This window comes from Paramormyrops kingsleyae, chromosome 14 (assembly GCF_048594095.1).
Source record: "Paramormyrops kingsleyae isolate MSU_618 chromosome 14, PKINGS_0.4, whole genome shotgun sequence".
Lineage (NCBI taxonomy): Eukaryota > Metazoa > Chordata > Actinopteri > Osteoglossiformes > Mormyridae > Paramormyrops > Paramormyrops kingsleyae.
In genome coordinates, this window is record NC_132810.1 from 23472681 (window position 1) to 23496275 (window position 23595).

General features: G+C 44.0%; 1 protein-coding gene across 2 annotated transcripts in view; it reads left to right on the forward strand.

Annotated features, from left to right (window-relative positions):
• The window catches only part of samd4a (sterile alpha motif domain containing 4A), a 113005-nt gene that overhangs the window by 59356 nt on the left and 30054 nt on the right, over positions 1 to 23595 (forward strand). For both annotated transcript variants that reach the window (XM_023839896.2, XM_023839898.2), the window contains exon 7: positions 18422 to 18653. In XM_023839896.2, the coding sequence (XP_023695664.2) occupies positions 18422 to 18653 (232 nt within the window). The remainder of the gene's footprint in view (positions 1 to 18421; positions 18654 to 23595) is intronic.

Below are 23595 nucleotides of genomic sequence, written 5' to 3' on the forward strand. Positions count from 1 at the left end.
AAAAAAAAACAGCCCCCAGACTGTACTCCAGTAGGGAGTATAATGTAGGAACAGAAAAAAACACCTCAGCAACATAAGCACATGGTCACCACACCTTACAACATAAAAAAGTTGTGACTTGCAACAGGGTTGGGAAATGGGGAGGTGGAGGTAGTCCAGCATAGACAAACAGCCATCCGGACCTGCGCCAAGTCCAGCGCCGGTCAACAGACCCGCCTGTTAGTTTGGTTGTATTATTAATTTTTTGCAAAATATTATTTAAAAATAACAACATAAAAAAGAATCATGATAAGTGTTACGTTGGCAAGCTGGCGAGCGGAGAAGCAGGCGAGCGGGGCCGTAAATATGGACAAACGGGGTTTATTGGCAGGGAGACAGAGGCACACAGCAAGTAACATAACACCAGAATGACAGATCTGCGGGATACTGACTTAGACGTGGACTAAATACACAAGACAGGCTGATCTGAACAAGCAACAGGTGATTACAATCCGGAAGTAACACGAGGTAACGAGGGGGGGCGTGGCACACACGAGGATCGGATGAGCCGGGCGTGACAATAAGATTGAGGATTGTGATTCTGCCTAAGAAATATATTTTTGCCATATTGCCTTACCCCTATTTTGGCATGACACATTTTGCACATGGCTCTTGTCGATCTCCTCTTGTCGATCTTAATGCCTTCTTTATTGTGGAAACCAAAAGAGATCACGATTATCTCTAATGATTTTTTTTCCTTATATTTAAATGCACTCATTAAATTACAAAAGGAAACACAACAAAACATGACTGTGCCAAACATATGATTGATCTAGGACCTGCATATCAACTTCTGACAGCAGAAAGAAAATGTTTAATTGGCCATTCAGTTAGGGCAGGGGTATTCAACTAAAATTTAAAGAGGTCCAGTTATAGAAAATTTCTTGAAGCAAAGGACTATTTAGTCTGATATATACACTCACCTAAAGGATTATTAGGAACACCTGTTCAATTTCTCATTAATGCAATTGTCTAATCAACCAATCACATGGCAGTTGCTTCAATGCATTTAGGGGTGTGGTCCTGGTCAAGACAATCTCCGGAACTCCAAACTGAATGTCAGAATGGGAAAGAAAGGTGATTTAAGCAATTTTGAGCGTGGCATGGTTGTTGGTGCCAGACGGGCCGGTCTGAGTATTTCACAATCTGCTCAGTTACTGGGATTTTCACGCACAACCATTTCTAGGGTTTACAAAGAATGGTGTGCAAAGGGAAAAACATCCAGTATGCGGCAGTCCTGTGGGCGAAAATGCCTTGTTGATGCTAGAGGTCAGAGGAGAATGGGCCGACTGATTCAAGCTGATAGAAGAGCAACTTTGACTGAAATAACCACTCGTTACAACCGAGGTATGCAGCAAAGCATTTGTGAAGCCACAACACGCACAACCTTGAGGCGGATGGGCTACAACAGCAGAAGACCCCACCGGGTACCACTCATCTCCACTACAAATAGGAAAAAGAGGCTACAATTTGCACGAGCTCACCAAAATTGGACAGTTGAAGACTGGAAAAATGTTGCCTGGTCTGATGAGTCTCGATTTCTCTTGAGACATTCAAATGGTAGAGTCAGAATTTGGCGTAAACAGAATGAGAACATGGATCCATCATGCCTTGTTACCACTGTGCAGGCTGGTGGTGGTGGTGTAATGGTGTGGGGGATGTTTTCTTGGCACACTTTAGGCCCCTTAGTGCCAATTGGACATCGTTTAAATGCCACGGCCTACCTGAGCATTGTTTCTGACCATGTCCATCCCTTTATGACCACCATGTACCCATCCTCTGATGGCTACTTCCAGCAGGATAATGCACCATGTCACAAAGCTCGAATCATTTCAAATTAGTTTCTTGAACATGACAATGAGTTCACTGTACTACAATGGCCCCCACAGTCACCAGATCTCAACTCAATAGAGCATCTTTGGGATGTGGTGGAACGGGAGCTTCGTGCCCTGGATGTGCATCCCACGAATCTCCATCAACTGCAAGATGCTATCCTATCAATATGGGCCAACATTTCTAAAGAATGCTTTCAGCACCTTGTTGAATCAATGCCACGTAGAATTAAGGCAGTTCTGAAGGCGAAAGGGGGTCAAACACCGTATTAGTATGGTGTTCCTAATAATCCTTTAGGTGAGTGTATTTAAGTAGCCTATTAGCTATATTAACATTGCATGTAATCAGTACATGACTATCAAATCAAATTAATTCAGTACAACTCAAAAACGTTTTGACAATATTTATTGTGACGTAACATAGAACTTAGGCCAGCTGGCTGGAGTGAGATTTTCAATTTGAGATGTCTGCACACGCATGTAACAGTTCTTACTTTGTAAATAGTCTGCTTTTGTATTTAACTGTGTAAATACACCTTTGACATAGCTAATTTTTTATAATGGAATAATATAGATTTGCCGTAAGATTTCCATCTTGAGTCTGAAAGCGTGAGTGTCATGCCAGATGCTTGAGATTTGGCACATTTTTTGTTTCACCTGAGTTTACTTATATAACAGATAGCATTACTTTATACATGTTAAAAAGCAGAAACTTCAACGAACATGAAATCAACAATAAACTACGTCTATTTACCCAACATGTTATATAATACATACTGTATTTGAAAACTTTTCAGCTGTATAATTTCAGGACAAACCAGTCATTCTGTTAGGAACATTACGGCTTTTTGGTTGCGGGTGTTAGCTTTGCTGCTGCTATTAACGCCAATGGCACATTAGCACAGACAAATAGGGCGAGAAGGGGTTACAGCACAAAGTGTACTGTACTGTTACGTTTTCCATGGCAGTGTCACGCACGTACAGGTACTGTAGTGTCTCGTGACTACGCCGGCACTGTCACGGGACAGCGCTGTACTGTCACGGGACAGCGCTGCACTGTACTGTTACGTCTGGCATGCACGTATTGGCAGTGTCTCGTAGTGCAGTCTGACTTGGCGGATTGTCCCGTTGCAGCACAGTTGCTACTGAAGGTATATTCGTCCAAAACAAACCAATATTCAAACATTAGCAATTTAAGTGTCAGTGGGAGTTCTGTTCTTAATCATCACTTTGTCGTATTTATTAGGCTAATGGAAACATAACACGTGGGAAGATGTGAACGTGATTCCTACTGTTACTTAATGACAAAACAAAGAAGTTATGGCAATGAAATGCTATTGTTTTTCATCCAAAGACACTACCCCTAGTGGCACATGCCAGTTACTTCAGATAGTCACGCTACGGGGGAAATACGATGTCTGGAAGTGCACTCATAATCCAACGCTTTGTATAAGCGTATTTTTCACAACGCTGTAAGCATTACACTGCTCTACCATTCATTGATTAAAAAAACGATTGAAAACCTGATGTGTAACGAATGCTATCATAGCTATTCCAAAGACGCTACCCCTAGTGGCACATGCCAGTTACTTCAGATTGTCACGCTACGGGGGAAATACGATGTCTGGAAGTGCACTCATAATCCAACACTTTGAATAAGCGTATTTTTCACAACGCTGTAAGCATTACACTGCTCTACCATTCATTGATTAAAAAAAACGATTGAAAACCTGATGTGTAACGAAAGCTATCATAGCTATTCCAAAGACGCTCCCCCTAGTGGCACATGCCAGTTACTTCAGATTGTCACGCTGCGGGGGAAATACGATGTCTGGAAGAGCACTCATAATCCAACACTTTGAATAAGCGTATTTTTCACAACGCTGTAAGCATTACACTGCTCTACCATTCATTGATTAAAAAAAACGATTGAAAACCTGATGTGTAATGAAAGCTATCATAGCTATTCCAAAGACGCTACCCCTAGTGGCACATGCCAGTTACTTCAGATTGTCACGCTACGGGGGAAATACGATGTCTGGAAGTGCACTCATAATCCAACGCTTTGTATAAGCGTATTTTTCACAACGCTGTAAACATTACACTGCTGATAGAACGTGAATGCAATATCTACCATTCATTAATAAAAAACGATTGAAAACCTGATGTGTAACGAATGCTATCATAACTATTCCAAAGACGCTACCCCTAGTGGTACATGCCAGTTACTTCAGATTGTCACGCTAAATGGGTTAGTTTTCAGTTTTCTTTTAAGGAAGGTTATTTTAAAAGGTGCAAACAATGCAAACAATATGTTGCATGTACAAATTAATTACAGAGGGGATTTTATTACAGCATTTACTAACATGCCATGTGTATATGGCAGGCCAAATTGTCTTTCAATAGTCTAAGGCTTAGTCGAAATAACTTGATTCCTACTAGTAGAAACTGCAAAAGAAAAATTGCATTTTTGCCTCACATTTACTATATTAAATTTTTACTAGTAAAAAGTTATGTTGTAAAGCCCTACATTTTTTACAACTGTAATTTTACTTTACATTTTTACTAGTTAGAATTCCAGGTCCTTACGAGAGAGATCTGAAAATACTCATATCCGAAATGTGAATTTAAGATTAACTAACCTGTAGGCTAATGAAATTTGTCATTTTTTTCTCTCTGTGGCTCTGAGGCTAGGGTTCTGTGCCAGCAATCAGAAAGTTGCTGGTTTGAATGCCAGGAGTGATTATTATTATTATTATTATTATTATTAATAATGACAATAATAATATCCTATAATTTAGCCCAGTGTTCCTGAAGTTTGCCTAATGTCATATGCGGCCCCACAGTGGAGATCCTCCTAGCAGAGGTTGCCCAGTTATTCATACTGCACACACTCAGTGAGCCCCTCCTTCTTCCTGGAAGAAGGGAGCCACATAAGACCATTCCTTCTGCAAAAAAATACTTTTCAGAGTAAAAAAAGTAAATTTTATGATGATCAGAGTTTTTGTCATACTGTCTAAATTGTTTGCGTGAAACATTGTAAAGTCATATTATTTTAATCAGTGTTTTCTTAGCTTCTAACAAGCATCACTAGCATGTGTCAAAGCTATTGTGTCAAGCTAGTACAGCAAATTTTACTGTGGCTGTCAGTGTAGGGACAGATGTGTACACACACACACACACACACAATGACTTACTTGCCGTTATGTATTACTCTGTCAAATGATGTTGTAATGTATTAATGTATTACAACACATCCATGTCAAGCGCCTTGTGACGACTGTTGTGAAGGACGCCATCTAAAATTGAATTAAAATTCATATGCATATTGCCATATTGTTTATGTTATACTGCATTATATTTGCTAACTGGACGACCCATTTCTTAAAACAACATGACAATCTGAAGTAACTGGCATGTACCACTAGGGGGAGCGCTTTTGGAATAGCTATGATAGCTTTCGTTACACATCAGGTTTTCAATCGTTTTTTTAATCAATGAATGGTAGAGCAGTGTAATGCTTACAGCATTGTGAAAAATACACTTATACAAAGCGTTGGATTATGAGTGCGCTTCCAGACATCGTATTTCCCCCGCAGCGTGACAATCTGAAGTAACTGGCATGTACCACTAGGGGTAGCGTCTTTGGAATAGCTATGATAGCATTCGTTACACATCAGGTTTTCAATCGTTTTTTTAATCAATGAATGGTAGAGCAGTGTAATGCTTACAGCGTTGTGAAAAATACGCTTATACAAAGCGTTGGATTATGAGTGCACTTCCAGACATTGTATTTCCCCCGTAGCTTGACTATCTGAAGTAACTGGCATGTACCAGTAGGGGTAGCGTCTTTGGATGAAAAACAATAGCATTTCATTGCCATAACTTCTTTGTTTTGTCATTAAGTAACAGTAGGAATAACGTTCACATCTTCCCCCGTGTTATGTTTCCATTAGCCTAATAAATACGACAAAGTGATGATTAAGAACAGAACTCCCACTGACACTTAAATTGCTAATGATTGAATATTGGTTTGTTTTGGACGAATATACCTTCTGTCACGCTCGGAGACGGAGGCAAGCAGGGAAGCAGGAGCGCAAGCCAGGACGTCAGGTAAGCAGGGTTACAACACGTAACAATACAATGCACGATCTGGGGAACAAGGGGAGACGTGGACTGATATACAGAGAACAAGGCAAAAGAAATAGGAAACAGCTGGGCACAATCGGGGAAGTACACGTGGATAATGAGGGGGCGTGGCACACACTAGGAGCGGACGGAGCGGATCGTGACATAACCCCCCCCCAAAAGGCGCGCACACCGGGCGTGCCCGAGGGGAGGCAACGGACGAGACGGGGCAGGAAACAGGACCTGGAAGACAAAAGCAAGACATCAACGGGGAACCGGAAACAGGACAGAGGAACAAAACAGGAACAGGGACCAGAAGAACGACAAGACACGACAAAGAACAGGAAACGCAGACAGACAGACCAAGAAGGGAGACACAGAAGGGGAGAAAGGCGGAACAAAAGGGCCAGGAGTGAACGGAGGAGACAGAGAGGGACGAGGAACAAAGGCAGGAGGGACAGACGGGAACGGAGGAGGAACAAGGGGAGCCTGAGGGAGCCCAGGCGGGCGACGGGCAGCGGCCGGAGGGGCCGCAGGGGAGAGGGAGGAGGGAGCAGGAGGGGACCACCCAGGGGCCAAGGGAACGGGACGAGGGAGTGACGGAGGGGACACGGAGGGAGCAGGAGGGAACACCAGTGCAGGCAGGCCAAAGGGGGAAGCCGCGGCAGGCGGAGGCGCAGCCGGAGCCGGCGAAGGCGCCGTCCGACGCCCAGCCGGAGCAGGGGGGCCCGGAGGCGGCCGACATGGACCCGGAGGCGGGACCGAGGACCGGCACCGAGGATCCAGGGGGGGACCCGGCAGCGACCGCCGACCCCGAGCCGGAGGACCCGCAGGCAGCCACCGAGCCACAGCCAGGGGCCGAACGGGCGAGCCAGGGGGCAGGGCGGGCGGGACCCGACGCCTATGTCCCCCTCCCTTACGGGACACCGACAGGCGGGGTCCTGTGGGGCGTTGGCCTTGCCGGGGTAATGGCGAGGGAGTCAGGGCCTCTAAGGAGGCAACAGGCGGGGCAGCCGGAGCCGCGGGCGTGGCCGCAGGCGGGGCAGCCAGGGCCGCGGGCACGTCACCCAGGCTCCAAGCAACGTGCTCCGCCCGTACCTCTGTGAGCCGGAGCTGTAGGCGGCGGAGGCATTTACATGCCCTCTGGAGTGGGTACTGTTGCCCGGGCGGGCGTTCCTTTGCCAGGAGGTCCGCGCCCTTCTGGGCTAGCTGCCGGGCCACGGGGTCCTCCTGGACCTCGGGCTGGGATCGCCAGTACACAAAGTCTTGCAGCAGCCCGAGCCGGTGGTGCTCGGACTGCTGCTTTGTGCTTTCACGGAGATCGTGCATTCTGTCACGCTCGGAGACGGAGGCAAGCAGGGAAGCAGGAGCGCAAGCCAGGACGTCAGGTAAGCAGGGTTTAATGAGCAAAATACGGACAACACGTAACAATACAATGCACGATCTGGGGAACAAGGGGAGACGTGGACTGATATACAGAGAACAAGGCAAAAGAAACAGGAAACAGCTGGGCACAATCGGGGAAGTACACGTGGATAATGAGGGGGCGTGGCACACACTAGGAGCGGACGGAGCGGATCGTGACACCTTCAGTGTCAACTGTGCTGCAACGGGACAATCCGCCAAGTCAGACTGCACTACGAGACACTGCCAATACGTGCATGCCAGACGTAACAGTACAGTGCAGCGCTCTCCCGTGACAGTGCAGCGCTGTCCCGTGACAGTGCAGCGCTGTCCCGTGACAGTGCCGGCGTAGTCACGAGACACTGCCTTTACGTGCGTGACACTGTCATGGAAAACGTAACAGTACAGTACATTTTGAGCTGTAACCGCTGCTGAATAGGGCTGCATAAGCCAAACTACGTCTTGCTTGGCAGTTAAAGGTGTTTGATGCTCATTGTAGGGCTGGTCCGAATACCATTTTTTGAGCTTCGAGTATTCGGTAGTGATCAACATCGAATATTCGAAGCTTCGGTGGGAGGGGGCTTAATATATTCTTATCTCTAATAAAGGCAGGAATCTCTCTGTGTGTGTCTGTCTGTTGCATTTTTATGTCGAGAACCATTCATCCAACTGCTGCGGAAGCAAGGGAGTGCAAAGTCGCATTTTTGTGTAATATGGATACAGGCAAGTCGCGACACTTTCAGAATGATTAAAACTTTAATAAATGACAGAACAGCACAAGCCGAAAGCCGGGCGCTACATGCGGCCCGGGCAGGGTTTATATTATTTAAGAACGAACACTGCACTATAATACAAAACAATAACAGGTCTGTTAGAGCAATACTTTAAATAAGGTAGCCCAACATTTATCAATTAACGAAGTTCAACGAATTTAATAAAGAACACGGCAGCAGCATACTTTCAATAAAATCACACATTTTAATTAACGAACAGTTTAAATAAAATTAAATGAATTCCCTTATAGAATAAAAACAGAAAACAACTTGTTGTGTTGTAGTGGTAGGCCAGTTTCAAATCGCATATTTGATACACTGCCTTTGTTTTGTTTTCAGTCAATTTAAAGTGCTCCCACACAACTGAGGTCTTCGGCATTTTTGTCTTCTCTCTGAGATAAAGTAAATCCATGGGCGTAAATCCCGGGGGGGATGGAGGGGACATGTCCCCCCCTATCCGAGGGTTGTCCCCCAAAAACAAATTATTAAAAAAAAAAAAAAATTGCACTATCTATTGTGAAAAATATATATATGTATACCTAAAATAATTCTGTAAGTAGAAAAAAAAACAAACGCAAAAAATGCATTTAGAAACAGTTGAGATCCCCCTCCCCTTCCTCACAGTGGTTTGGCCAACTGCCTGTTTTCCCAGTAGTGATGGGATTTATGGCTCTTTGAGGGGATCCGGATCTTGGCGATCCGTTCCTTTCAAAGAGCCGTTCAAAAGAACGGCTCTTTTGGCTCTTTTTAAATATTTAGTCAGTTTTAAGAAGCCAGCTTGGGGGCATCTCAGTTTATCCTGGAAATAATCACTGGGAGGAATGATGAGGTGAGATTTGAAGTCAAATAATTAAAACTCAGATATCACACACCAATATCTGAGTTTGAATTATTCTGAAATATTGATTATTACCTCATTTGTCATGTGTGGACTATATTCCATATGGTTGCACAACATCCCTCTGCTTAGACCGTGACATCACTATTTTGGATTTACCAAATGAGCACTGTGCTACGTCCGAACTGACCCCACTGTATTTTTTTTGTTTAATCAATATCTATTATGCATTTAAACAGTCATATTTAAATTTTATTGTATGTTGATGGCTTGACTGTAAACAACATAACAAACAATGCAATAAATAGTTTTGAAGAAAAATCTGCTTTGTCATTGAACCTGAGAAAAACTTTGAAAATAACCATAATGACGCAGTCTCCATGCTACAATAATAATGATAGAAGCAAAGTTTTTCATTGTGGGGACATATCTTTATAAGTACAATTTGACTGTATTATTTGTGTCCCCTTCAAAAATTGCTCATGAGAAATTTTATATTTATTCTCCCCCCTTCTGTTAAATGAAATTTACGCCCATGAGTAAATCACGATGTTGGCGTTGCGGCAAGGGCTAGTCATTTAAGTGCGAATGAGAACCGTTTCGCAGGGATCGATGTCACGTGTTCCCCCCCCCCCCGAATATTCGAATCTCAAAATGAAAACTCGAATGCCATCCCTCCAAACGAATATTCGAATATTCTGGTCCAGCCCTAGTTCATTGGCGTGGGAAATGACGGTTCTACTGCTAAACCACTACCAAAAAGACTACAAACGCTGTGCCGGTTAAAATAGAAGCGTCCCGTCAGGTTTTAATAATAACTTAATGTTTTGGCTATCGGTACGGGTACGTATGGTACAGCTACTGGGTCCGGATCCAGACCGCGGTCCGCCTGTTAGTGACCTCTGAGTTAGGGTAACCAAAATAGCTATGCCAAAAATTCCAGTACCAAAAGTGCTAGTGGAGTGCTTTTTTGGTACTTCAGTACTTTGGGTTGGGACGGGAAACGCGTTCTTTGTTGAACAGTTATGCAAATAGCCTGCCTCTGAAATGCAATACAACCTCCATCTTGAAAACAGTCGCATACTCAGAAAACGATAAACAAGGTAAAAAAATAATAATTATTAAAAAATAATGGATACTTGAACAAATTAAGTGATCCAAGGTTTTTAACTGCAATCTGGTCGGAAGAACCAGTGACCAGGATCGCATAAAAAGTGTCATGTAGCACACGAACCGGGGAAACAGGCTAAGGACATCAAGGCTGGAGCAATAAAAGGATTTAATGGGCCAACTGAGAGGCATCCAGAGACAAAGCACATAACACGATACACTACACTACAATGATAAAACTAAGGAAACAAACTCTGACGTGGACTTAAATACACCGAACTAATAATGACATGTGAGGGACCAGCAAGCAGACACAGGGGCACAGAATGTGTTACTAACCAAAAACTTTACTGAAAATCCAAAAATCATCAAAATACAAAAGAATATCCAACAAAGGAAAATCCTGGGCCCAATAAAATGAGGTCAACCAAACAGAATGAAACCAAAATTAAAGCATAACATAACCCAACCTACACTGAACATAACTGACCTCCCAAATAACACACTGGGGAAACACTGTCTGTACTTAAACGCCGGGAGTATTATGAATAAAATTCATGATTTAGAGGCTCTTATCTCAGCAGACTCTTATGATATTATAGCAATAACTGAAACGTGGTTGAGTGAAAAGGATGGACAAGAATATAATATGGATGGTTACACGTTGTTCCGTAAAGACCGTATAGGTAAGAAGGGAGGTGGTGTTGCAGTATATGTAAAGGAAAACTTGCAGGCAAGGGAGCTGATATAAGTAAAAGTAATGAAGCTATATGGGTAAAATTAGATGCTAAAAACTCAAATAGCCTAATTGTCGGTGTTTGTTACAGAGCACCTAATGTAGCTGCCGAGGAAAGCAGATTGTTATACAGTGATATTAGGATTATGAGCAATAAAAATGATGTGGTAGTTATGGGTGATTTTAATCTACCGGGGATGCAGTGGGACATTGTTGCTGGCTCTTCTGAAAATAAACTTGAGATGGTGGAATTAGCACAGGATTGTTTTTTTACTCAGTTTGTTAACACCCCTACCAGGGGAGATGCCAATCTTGATCTTGTTTTCTCTAATAACCAGGACAGGATTGGTAAATTAGACGTTTTAGAACCACTTGACAGTAGCGATCATAACATGGTTAAATTTGAGGTTAAGTTTAGTGCCCGAAGAGCAAAGTCCAAATCAAAAATATATAATGTTAGGAAGGCTAACTTCAATTGTATGAGATTAAAACTAGAAACTGTGAACTGGATGGAGTTAAATAACAAAACTGTTGAAGAGGCATGGGAATTTTTTAAAAGCACATTATTGCAAGTGCAAGAGGACTTCATACCTGTTTCCAGCAAGAATAATTCTAGGAAATTGCAACCTAGGTGGTTTACTAGGGAAATAAAGTATAAAGTAAGGAGGAAAAGGGCTTTGTTCCAGAAATGGAAAATAACTGATGATGACAGAATAAAGCAAGAGTATCTAAATCTACAGGCTGAATTAAAAAATGACATTAGACGAGCTAAAAGGAATGTCGAAAGGAAGATCGCATTGGAGGCTAAGGATGACGTTAAAATAGACGTTTCTTCCAGTATTTTAAATCTAAAAGAACTCTAAAAGCTGAAATTACTAATCTGCAGGATAGTAAGGGTCTTATAATTGAAAGTGACATTAACATAGTAAATGAGTTCAATGATAGTTTTGCACGGGTATTCACTGTTGAGGACACTAGTAACTTACCAGTTCTTATTACTAATTCAACATCGTCTATAACTAATATATAACTGAAGCTGATGTTTTGCAAAGCCTAGCTAAGCTCAAAATAAATAAATCACAGGGCCCTGATGGCATCTTACCTATAGTGTTAAAAGAGATGAGGGATATTATTTGCCGACCCTTAACTTTACTGTTTAAAAAATCCTTATCTGAAGGTGTGGTACCTTCTGATTGGAAGCATGCCAACATAACGCCCATTTTCAAAAAAGGGGATAGAAGTAATTTGTCAAACTATAGGCCAATCAGTCTAACTTGTATAACTGGTAAAGTTATGGAGGCTATAATCAAAGAGAAAATGGTTGATTACCTGGACTCAAATAACATTTTGAGGGATAGCCAGCATGGATTTAGGAGAGGTAGATCCTGTTTAACAAATCTGTTGGAGTTTTTTGAGGAAGCTACTCAGGAAGTTGATTATAAGAAGGCCTATGATGTCATCTACTTAGATTTCCAAAAGGTTTTTGATGTTGTCCCCCACAAGAGGCTCTCACTTAAACTCAAAGCGATAGGTATTTTAGGAACTGTAGCGACCTGGATTGATAACTGCTTAACGGATAGGAAGCAGCGAGTAGTTATAAGAGGCTCAATGTCACAGTGGGCCTGCGTTCATAGTGGGGTACCGCAGGGTTCAATTTTAGGACCACTATTGTTCCTAATTTACATAAATGATATAGACACCAATATATACAGTAAACTGGTGAAATTTGCAGATGACACCAAGGTGGGTGGTGTAGCAGATACTGAACTAGCGGCTCAGCAGCTACAGTGGGATCTTAATTTAATTAGTGACTGGGCTGACACCTGGCAGATGAAATTTAACATAGACAAATGTAAGGTACTCCGTGTAGGGAGCAGAAATATAAAGTACAGGTATTTTATGGGACCTACTGAAATAAAGGTAGCTAATTATGAGAAAGACCTTGTGTGTATGTTGATGCTTCCATGTCTCATTCTCGCCAGTGCGGGGAAGCAATAAAAAAGGCCAAAAGGATGTTGGGGTATATCTCCAGGTGTGTGGAGTTTAAATCAAGGGAGGTAATGCTAAGATTATACAATTCCTTGGTGAGACCTCACCTAGAATATTGTGTGCAGGTTTGGTCACCATATCTTAAAAAGGACATAGCGGCCTTAGAAAAGGTGCAGCGTAGGGCCACAAGAATGATTCCTGGTCTTAGAGGAATGTCATACGAGGAAAAGTTATTTCAGCTAAATCTGTTCAGCCTCAAGCAAAGGAGACTGAGGGGGGACATGATCCAGGTCTATAAGATTCTAACAGGTTTGAATGCTGTTCAACCGAATAGTTACTTCAGCATTAGTTCAAATACAAGAACTCGTGGCCATAGGTGGAAATTAGCGGGAGAACATTTCAAACTGGATTTAAGGAAACACTAAGTCAGAGTATGGAATAGTCTTCCTGATAACGTAGTGCAAGCTGAATCCTTGGGTTCCTTTAAATCAGAGCTAGATAAGATTTTAACAACTCTGAGCTATTAGTTAAGTTCTCCCCAAGCGAGCTCGATGGGTCGAATGGCCTCCTCTCGTTTGTATAGTTCTTATGTTCTTATATATACTGGGTGATCAGTCAAGCAACACACACAAGGGGGGAAAACTACCATAACATTTATACCTACATGCCAATAACTCCATAAACCCCATAACATATTTAGCCCATCAAATTATACAAACAATTTTATAAAGAAAAACTAAATCAAAAAATGTTAATAAAAATATAACAAACAACTATGCCAAAACCCAACTCCGCATCCCCCTACTGTGGGCACCTGTTGGTACCGCCGATGGGAATTTAAAGGAAACCATGGCCATCTAGGCTGTTTGCCCGTCGGACCAAAAAAATGTATGCACCACTTCCTGTTGTTTAACTCCTCCAGGTAACTGCAACATTGTGTGGCTGTTTCAGGCCATCACATGACAACTCAAAACAGCTGTTCAACACTGGGAATCCACATGAGGTTAACAAGGGGGGCGTGGTACAGGAGGATCGGCACGATTGGGGTGTGACAGAACCCCCCCCCTCGGTGTGCACGCCCCAGGGGAGTGGAGGAACGGGACCTGGGACACAGGACCTGGAAAACAAAAGCAGAGCACAGGGAACAACACAGACACACAGAACAGGCACAAAGAGAACAGCTCAGACAACAAACAACAAACCACAGGGAACGCAGACAGACACAGGGGCACCAAAAACGGGAACACAAGAACCCAAGGAGGGGGACAACAACGGGACAACACCAGGGGAAACACCCACAGGAGGCACAAAGGTAACAAAAGGGAACAGAGGCACAGAGGGACGGGGAGCAAACACAGGGGGCACAAAGGCAGAAGGCAAGGAGGCAAAGGGCGGGGGGAAACGGGGAGCCGGAGGGATCCCCGGCAGGCGAGGGGCGGAAGCCACAGGGGCAGCAGGCAACTGCGAGGCTGGAGCCGGAGGGACCCTCGGTGAGTGTGAGGAGGGAGCAGGAGGGAATGCCGCAGGTGGCAAGGAGGAAGGCGGAGGGACTGACAGAGGGGGCAAGGAGGAAGAGGAAGGGGACAAAGGTGAAGGGGAGGAGGGAGCAGCAGCCGTGGTAGTCGAAGGCGCAGCCCTCGTCGGCCAAGGCGTAGGCAACCGCTGAGTCGGAGACGGGGGACCTGCAGGCGACCGTCGAGGTGCCAGAGGCAGGACTGCAGCCAGCCAACGAGGCACCGCAGGCGACTGTCGGGCCCAACCCAGGGGGACTGAAGGCAACCGCCAAGCTGGAGCCAGAGGCCCCGCAGACGACCGCCGAACCGCAGCCAGGGGAACTGAAGGCGAGCCAGGGGGCAGGGCGGGCGGGACCTGACCCCGGTGCAGGTGTCCCCTCCCTTTCTGGGAGACTGAGAGGCAGGGACCCGGCCGGGACCTGCCACGCTGGGGTGATGGTGGAGGAGTCACTGGGGAGGTCAGGGGGCATGGAAGTAGGGTCCGGGGAATCAGGGATGTCCTTGGGGAAGGGATCCGGAGACCGAGCAGGAACCTCAGGGGATGAAGCAGGAACCATGGGGGACGGCACATCAGCCTCAGGCTCAGGAACCACGGGGGACTGCATCCTCCGCCGGCCTCACAGGAACCTCTGGAGGCAGAGCTAGAGCCTTAGGCATGGGAACCACTGGGGGAGCTGCGGGAACAGCCGGCATGGGGACCACTGGGGGCGCTGCGGGAACAGCCGGCATGGGGACCACTGGGGGCGCTGCGGGAACAGCCGGCACAGGAACCATGGGGGGCGGAGTCGGGGTTTGTGCCCCGGTAGTGAGCGCCATCTGCTTCTAGAACCAGAGAACCCGTGGGATATCGTCCCAAATGGACCTGGCCCCTTTAAGGGCCAGGCGCATCCCAGAAAAGGGGGGCACTGCTGATGTGGGCAGCGAAGTGGCGGGCAGAAGGTCGGGGCAGGCGGTAGCAGGAGCGAACACCGCCGGATTTAGATTCGGGAGGGGATCCTCCCAACACCCGGCAGGGGAAGCAGAGAGAGAGAGAGCCCCCAGGCAGACCTCCTGCGTGTCTTCCTGCTTTTGTTTTCTCAGCTTTTTCCGGCTTGTTTTCTGTGGAATCTGGGGCACTTCTGGCAGCTCGGATAGTGGACCATATGGCAGTCCGCTGGAGAGGGCTACCTTCCGCATGTTTGCTTCCGCTACCCCGCTTCTCAGCCGCCGCAAGTTGTCGCACACCTCTCCCGCAAGGTGTGCGCCTCTGGGTAGGAACATCTCCTCCAGTATTTCCCCGCACCGGTAGGCTAGAGCCCGAAGCAGGGAATCATCCTGGACTTTGGGCTGATCGAGCCAGTATACTACCTCGTCTGTGCAGCTGAGGTATTCCTCCTCCGACATCCGAGGCATCTTCTTTGCGAGTTTTGTCATTCTGTCATGTATCGTAGCACATGAACCGGGGAAACAGGCTAAAGACATCAAGGCTGGAGCAATAAGGGATTTAATGGGCCAACGGAGAGGCATCCAGAGACAAAGCACATAACAACACGATACACTACACTACAATGATAGAACTAGGGAAACAAACTCTGACGTGGGCTTAAATACACCGAACTAATAAGGACAACTCGAAAAAGCTGTTAAACACTGGGAATCCACATGAGGTTAATGAGTGGGGCGTGGCACAGGAGGATTGGCACGATCGGGGTGTGACAATAATATTTTGTATAATATACTAGGACAGCACGGTATAGGAAAATTTCTAAGTATTACAATGTAATTTTGTGGTGATTAAAAAAAAAACCCATCCAGGAGTACTTTAAACAACAAGGATGAAAATGACTATGATAGTCTTGGAGAACGAATGCAGCATTAATGCAAAAGCGCCGGAGGTGAATTTTATACTGATTTTTAAACATATACTAGATAATCTTGAAAAGGAAAAATAATTAAAATTGTAATTCTTTGCAATTCTTACTTCGCCAGTCAGCTAGATTAAGATCAGGCTTTTTCTCAATTCGGTATATGGACATTATAGGTTTGTTTCACTAAAACATTCTGTGTCACAGGAAAAAAAAATCAAGTTTAACTGTGACACAGTTAAAATGTTTTAGCGCAACTTAAATCTATAATGTCCATATACAGAATTGACAGTGAGAAAAAGCCTGATCTTAATCTAGCTGACTGGTGAAGTAAGAATTGCACATGCACAACATGCGATATTGGTATTTTAATTGTACAATGGCCAGCCCTATAATATACAGCCATTTTTTTAATTCAGTACAAAATATCCTGCCTCGTATTGTGATGTCATTTAGTGCTGGTACTGGTTTTTACGCCAGTGGAAACCAACAATTTCTTGAAATATCAAAAGTAAGTACCTGGTGTGATGGGAAAGTGCCCTTTAAAGAGAATGCAGAATTATGGAATGCATGAGACACTCTAGTGAAAAGTAGAAGCGCTTGTTTTGATCCTGCTGATGTAATACAATGCAGAAGAACTCTTCGTACTCTCATTAATAAGCTGAGACCAGTTGTTTTTAAATTGGATATGGAGAGGCTTATTCTTACATTTGTATTTTCTCACATTGACTACTTTAATTCTCTTTTCTTGCTTAGTAAGGCATCTTTACGCTGCTTACAATCAGTTCAGAATGCTTCAGTACTCTGCTTACTAAATCTAGTAAATGGTCCCATGTGACTCTCCTTTTGAAATCTTTGCACTGGCACCCAATATCTTATAGAATTCGGTTTAAGATTTTAATTTTTTCGTGGTAATGCCCCAGGTTATCTATTTCATTTACCTTATCCATTTACTTTTATAAGTGCTACATAAATAAATTTTACTTTCTTACTAACAATATTTCTTACTGTTAGTACTTTCTTACTAACAGCCCTCTAAAAAGATTATTTAGCCCTCCTGAATAAATGTACACTTGTTAGTTGAAATAGTGTGTTCTCATTCATTTTCAGTAAAATCCTAAATTAGTTTGAATGCACAAGGATTGTCAAGGTAAGAATCTTATCTCATCTTGTCGTGTCAGTCCTGGGGAATGCACAATAATTTAGGGTTTTAAATTTTAGAATTGTTAGCCTCTTTGAGGGGGACTAACCACCATTGCAACATTTTTACTTTGTGAAAGGTAAAAGGAATTGATTACTCTGACTTAGTACATCTCACTGGGGACTGAGATTATTAGTTATAATAAGATGATCTCTTACAAAGAATGAAGCAGTTTTTGGTGACACTGTTGTGATGGTATGTGCGCTGTAAATTTCAAGAGCATAGATTTGAGTGTGGACAGTCAGGACATGTCCCTACCAGTATTGTGTGTCTTTAGGGGTGCAGCTCTTCTTATATAATGTATGACTTTTGTTATGATTATGTGCTCTGAGTTGTCTAGCCCTTTCTAGATTTTGCTTGCTTTCATATTGTATATTTGGTTTTCACCGTTCATTGGTTATGTTAGTCCCCAACCCTATTGAATGGCAGGACAAGGATTCCTTTTGTTTTTCACTCTTTTGCTACATTTTTTTGGGTTGGGTCCTTCCCTCACTTATTTTCTTTGGCATAAGATTTAGTGAATATAGGTAGATTTGAGTTTTTCTTGTTTGGTTTGGGGGTGAAATCTACTTTCCAATACTGGAAGAATTTCATGTCATATACCTCTAACTGCTGTAAATAAAACTCATGGCAAAGAGAATTTACCTAGGTCTTTATCATATATGACTACATACAGTATATGTCACAACTCAACTAACACTTACTAATAATCCCAGGCTAACAGTGATAAAAGGTTATCCACATGTTCTCCAAGGTTTTCCAACAGTGCTGACCTTAATATTAGCTAATTTGGTCGGCCACCCACAATGTATGTGTCCTGTTTTACTAAAAATGAATTCAGAGTGATTTAATATTAGTCATGCATGAAATGGGGTAAAGCAAAAATGCAGAATGTAACTGGGAGCTTATTTGCATTCCTTGGTTGGTGTGGACGTCTAAAACTTCTAAGTACTTGTATTTATTGCATAAGAATTAGTATCTAACTTTATTTTTTTCCCTCACTGTTTTGCTAGGATGTTTTGGAAGGAGGTAATCTACGTGCCCCTTTACAGGAGCTTCACCAGATGATCTTGACACCCATAAAGGCTTGCAGGAACTTGGAGCCAGGACAACACTCCTTGCTTAGTGCTGATGGAAAGGAAAATCTCCCAAGTTCACACTTAAGTGGAAGTGAAGCGGAATCAGGCGTTTCAGCCAATGCAGAAGATGACATCCCTGCCCAGTTTACTCGTGTAATGGGCAAAGGTACAATACTCTTGTGCAGAGTACGAATTACCCCTCCATAATTGGGGGGTACTGCCTTCATAACACTTCTATGACCATTATGGTCCGTTACCGCATCAATACGAATAGTCGCCACCAGGATGTTGAGTGCAAGATGCGCTAGGGGTGTTTACCCATGTATGCAACACACGGTCATGGTCTGGACATGTAACAAAATGACAATCAGTACAGAAGATCTCATTATCCTTATCCCAATCCAAAAGATTTTGGTTTTGAATTATCCTAGAAGTACAGTGGTACCTCAGAACTCGAACTTAATCCGTTCAGAACTCCGGATCGAATCCTAAAAAGTTCGAGTTCTGATCGAATTTTCCCCATAAGGGATAATGGAAAACCAATTAATTGGTTCCCGGCCCCCAAAAGTTACACCTAAATATGTTTTTTTAGCATTTAAACACAAAATGAACCGGATAAAACAAGAAGAGCATATACTGTACTAAACACACCTAAGGACATTTATCAAAACAGTAATTTGTAAAGTAAGAAAATAAATGTATCCAAACAATGTGTAAAGTTAAAAAAAACAATGTGTCGTGCCTTGATCGTCTGCTCCTTCCGTGTGCCACGCCCCCTCATTAACCCCGTGTGGAATCCCCATGTGATCAGTTGTTTCTGGTTGTTCTCATGGGTTCTCTGTATTTAGTCTGCGTTTCAGTTTGTTTCCCCAGTCCGGTCATTGTATTGTCTGTCTGCGTTTTACCTGCTTTACCTGTAATTAAACCCCATATTCCCCGATACCCTGACGTCTGCGCCTTTGTCTCCGTTCCGTCCCCGCTTGGCACGACAATATTATTATAATTAAATGTATTAATGGTTTATTATTAATATTAAAATAATTAATAAGAAACCTTTATTTTAAAATGTATTTTATTATATAATAATAATTATTGTTAATGTCTATCATTGTCTAAATATATGTATTCAGCTTGTGTAAACATGCACGATGCTATCACAGCGAATGCGAAGCTTAGACTGAAGCGTTACCCTATGTTTCTTCTGAGAGATGTGCCGCGTGACTCATTTCCCCGCACGTACAAGTTCTTAGGTCGGCATTCACGGTTTGATTTCTGAGATTCAGATCGAATTCTAGGTATTTTTTTTTCGAACTGGTTGGTTCGACTTTTAAGACATTCGAGTTCTAATGAGTTCGAGAACTGAGGTACCACTGTATACTAGTAAAAGTAATAAGCCTATACATTTACAAACAGCTTGGTCTGGTCCAGCAGTCTGGTGTTATTCCTGCCCTCTCAGTCCCCCCAACTCCAAAAGCCTTCAGAAATAAATATTTGCCTATTAGGCTAATATATGTCTTGAAAATACAGTAGATCTTAAAGTACAGCCTAATTTCTAACTCACCTCTTGGTCCTGCGCGCTGTCCTCATCCTGCCATCTTCCTGCTGCCTGCTCACTGTCCTACACACTGTCCTGATCCTGCCATCTCCCTGCTGCCTGCACACTGTCCTGATCCTGCCATCTCCCTGCTGCCTGCTCACTGTCCTCATCCTGCCATCTCCCTGCTGCCTGCTCACTGTCCTCATCCTGCCATCTTCCTGCTGCCTGCTCACTGTCCTACACACTGTCCTGATCCTGCCATCTCCCTGCTGCCTGCACACTGTCCTGATCCTGCCATCTCCCTGCTGCCTGCTCACTGTCCTCATCCTGCCATCTCCCTGCTGCCTGCTCACTGTCCTGCACACTGTCCTCATCCTGCCATCTCCCTGCTGCCTGCTCACTGTCCTGATCCTGCCATCTCCCTGCTGCCTGCTCACTGTCCTCATCCTGCCATCTCCCTGCTGCCTGCTCACTGTCCTCATCCTGCCATCTCCCTGCTCACTGTCCTGCACACTGTCCTCATCCTGCCATCTCCCTGCTGCCTGCACACTGTCCTCATCCTGCCATCTCCCTGCTGCCTGCGCGCTGTCCTGCACACTGTCCTCATCCTGCCATCTTCCTGCTGCCTGCACACTGTCCTCATCCTGCCATCTCCCTGCTGCCTGCACACTGTCCTCATCCTGCCATCTCCTGGCTGCCTGCGCGCTGTCCTGCACACTGTCCTCATCCTGCCATCTTCCTGCTGCCTGCACACTGTCCTCATCCTGCCATCTCCCTGCTGCCTGCACACTGTCCTCATCCTGCCATCTCCCTGCTGCCTGCGCGCTGTCCTGCACACTGTCCTCATCCTGCCATCTCCCTGCTGCCTGCGCGCTGTCCTGCACACTGTCCTCATCCTGCCATCTCCCTGCTGCCTGCGCGCTGTCCTGCACACTGTCCTCATCCTGCCATCTTCCTGCTGCCTGCGCGCTGTCCTGCACACTGTCCTCATCCTGCCATCTTCCTGCTGCCTGCGCGCTGTCCTGCACACTGTCCTCATCCTGCCATCTTCCTGCTGCCTGCGCGCTGTCCTGCACACTGTCCTCATCCTGCCATCTCCCTGCTGCCTGCGCGCTGTCCTGCACACTGTCCTCATCCTGCCATCTCCCTGCTGCCTGCGCGCTGTCCTGCACACTGTCCTCATCCTGCCATCTTCCTGCTGCCTGCGCGCTGTCCTGCACACTGTCCTCATCCTGCCATCTCCCTGCTGCCTGCGCGCTGTCCTGCACACTGTCCTCATCCTGCCATCTCCCTGCTGCCTGCGCGCTGTCCTGCACACTGTCCTCATCCTGCCATCTTCCTGCTGCCTGCACGCTGTCCTGCACACTGTCCTCATCCTGCCATCTCCCTGCTGCCTGCGCGCTGTCCTGCACACTGTCCTCATCCTGCCATCTTCCTGCTGCCTGCGCGCTGTCCTGCACACTGTCCTCATCCTGCCATCTTCCTGCTGCCTGCGCGCTGTCCTGCACACTGTCCTCATCCTGCCATCTCACTGCTGCCTGCTCCTGTGCCTCTCCTGCTTTCTGCTGACCACCACTTTCCTTCATACACATTAACAGTTTGCAAAACTGCACCTATACTTTTAGTGTAATGTTCTGTAGCTCTTAACACTAATATTTCCTACTTACTCTTCTTTTACCACCAAAAAAGTGTCTGATGTCTCCATCTATCCTTTTCCTCATAGTGTGTCTATGAATAAAATCTAATCTATGTTTAACAAAACAGTATCTGGGCTATCAGATGAAGCTTCTAAAAATGTCCATAAATATGAAATTGTGGAATGCAGAATCAATACCACTAAAATTCAAATAGGGCTTATTATTTGCTAGCTAGTTTTTTTTACGTTGCCCCATAGGTTTCACTTATAGTAATGTTTTTTCAGGGCATAACGTTAGACCTTCTTATGCATTAACATTAGCCTAATAGTAAACCACACAGGCTAAGTGGCGAATTAATTTCAGAAAGGCACAATTCAATGATAAAATGAGAAATGAAAACAGGAATTTCATCTCCTTGGAAAATGACCATGATCGATTTTACCTCACCAAATAAGCCTGCTTTAAATAGAGAACTTAGCTTATCTTGCTAGTTACAAAGCTTATCTTGAGCTACTTTGTCGAGGTAAGCAATTGTTAGAGCTATCAATTAGCACTACCATAGTTTACTTCGACAAAGTAGCTCAACTTGACAGACCACCGGCCTTGGAAGGACAATGCGAAGTAATTAAACTTATAAAGATGTCAGCTTGCATATTATGGAGGGAAATCCTGGACATTTTTCAAAAGGAATTGCATTTGCAATTGCGTTTTCCATATGTGGACGCATAAAGTGTGACATAATTCAAATGCAATTGCAAATTTTGCATTACTGTTTGCTTTTTCGCTTTTGCGAACGAACACTGACTGCCACATTTCAAATGAAAAAGCAAAGTCCATTTGCAATTGCATTTCCCATGTCTTACAAGGGAAATCCCGGACATTTTTCAAAAGGAATTGCAAATTGCATTTGCAATTGCGTTTTCCATATGTGGACGCATAAAGTGTGACATAATCCAAATGCAACTGCAAATTTTGCATTACCGTTTGCTTTTTCGCTTTCGCGAACGAACACTGCCACATTTCAAATGAAAAAGCAAAGTCTATTTGCAATTGCATTTCCCATGTCTTACAAGGGTCAGGGGTGGGTCTATACTGTGGGGCGTGATTGTATGGGGAGTGACGTCACTCGTAGTTGACGACCAAGAGGGGTGTGGAAGTAAATTAATGACAAAAGTCGTTGATGAAAAAAACACGTTGAATTACACTTATCGAATAATCCAAAATTAAGTTCCAAAACATACGTATTTTAAAGTGCATGTTTATAATAAAACCACATGAATTCAGTTAATTTAATTTCGCCTCAAAATAAATTTCAAAAGAACAAATTCAGTTGAAAATATGATATAATAATGTGTTTTATTCAAGCAGTAACATTCAGTCCTCTTATTTCTGCTTTACAATATTCAGTCCCGTTATTTTCGCTGTTTCAAATACGCTGCCACAATTTCAGTGGTTTAAAATACGGTCCGAAATTCAACCCTCAACATCGGGGACTAGCAGGATGAGCGATAGACTGTCGATAGAGTTCTCTTCGATATAGTTATCTACGATAACTTATTGCGCCCCCCAACTAATAGGTTTTTATGTAAGTAATTCGCTAGCTGCATTAATTATCACCAAACATATCTTGCTAACGTAAGATGCCTGCGGGCAACTACAAGCTGCAAGCTGGCCAGCTAGGTAGTTGGGATGGGATAGTAGTCGACTTGGGGACTGACAGGTCCGTGATGTCGGCGATGACACCAGAAGGGACCTTAATAGCACTTTGAAAGTATGATATGCCTAATTAATTAAGGAAAAGACTGTGAATTAAGATGAAACCGCGTCCTGTTTATGAACATCAGTGTATAATATCTGCTAAACATTTGTTTTCTTACATAATTAATAGTTATAATGCACTATTTATACAAATTACATCAAGTCATGAGTCAGTT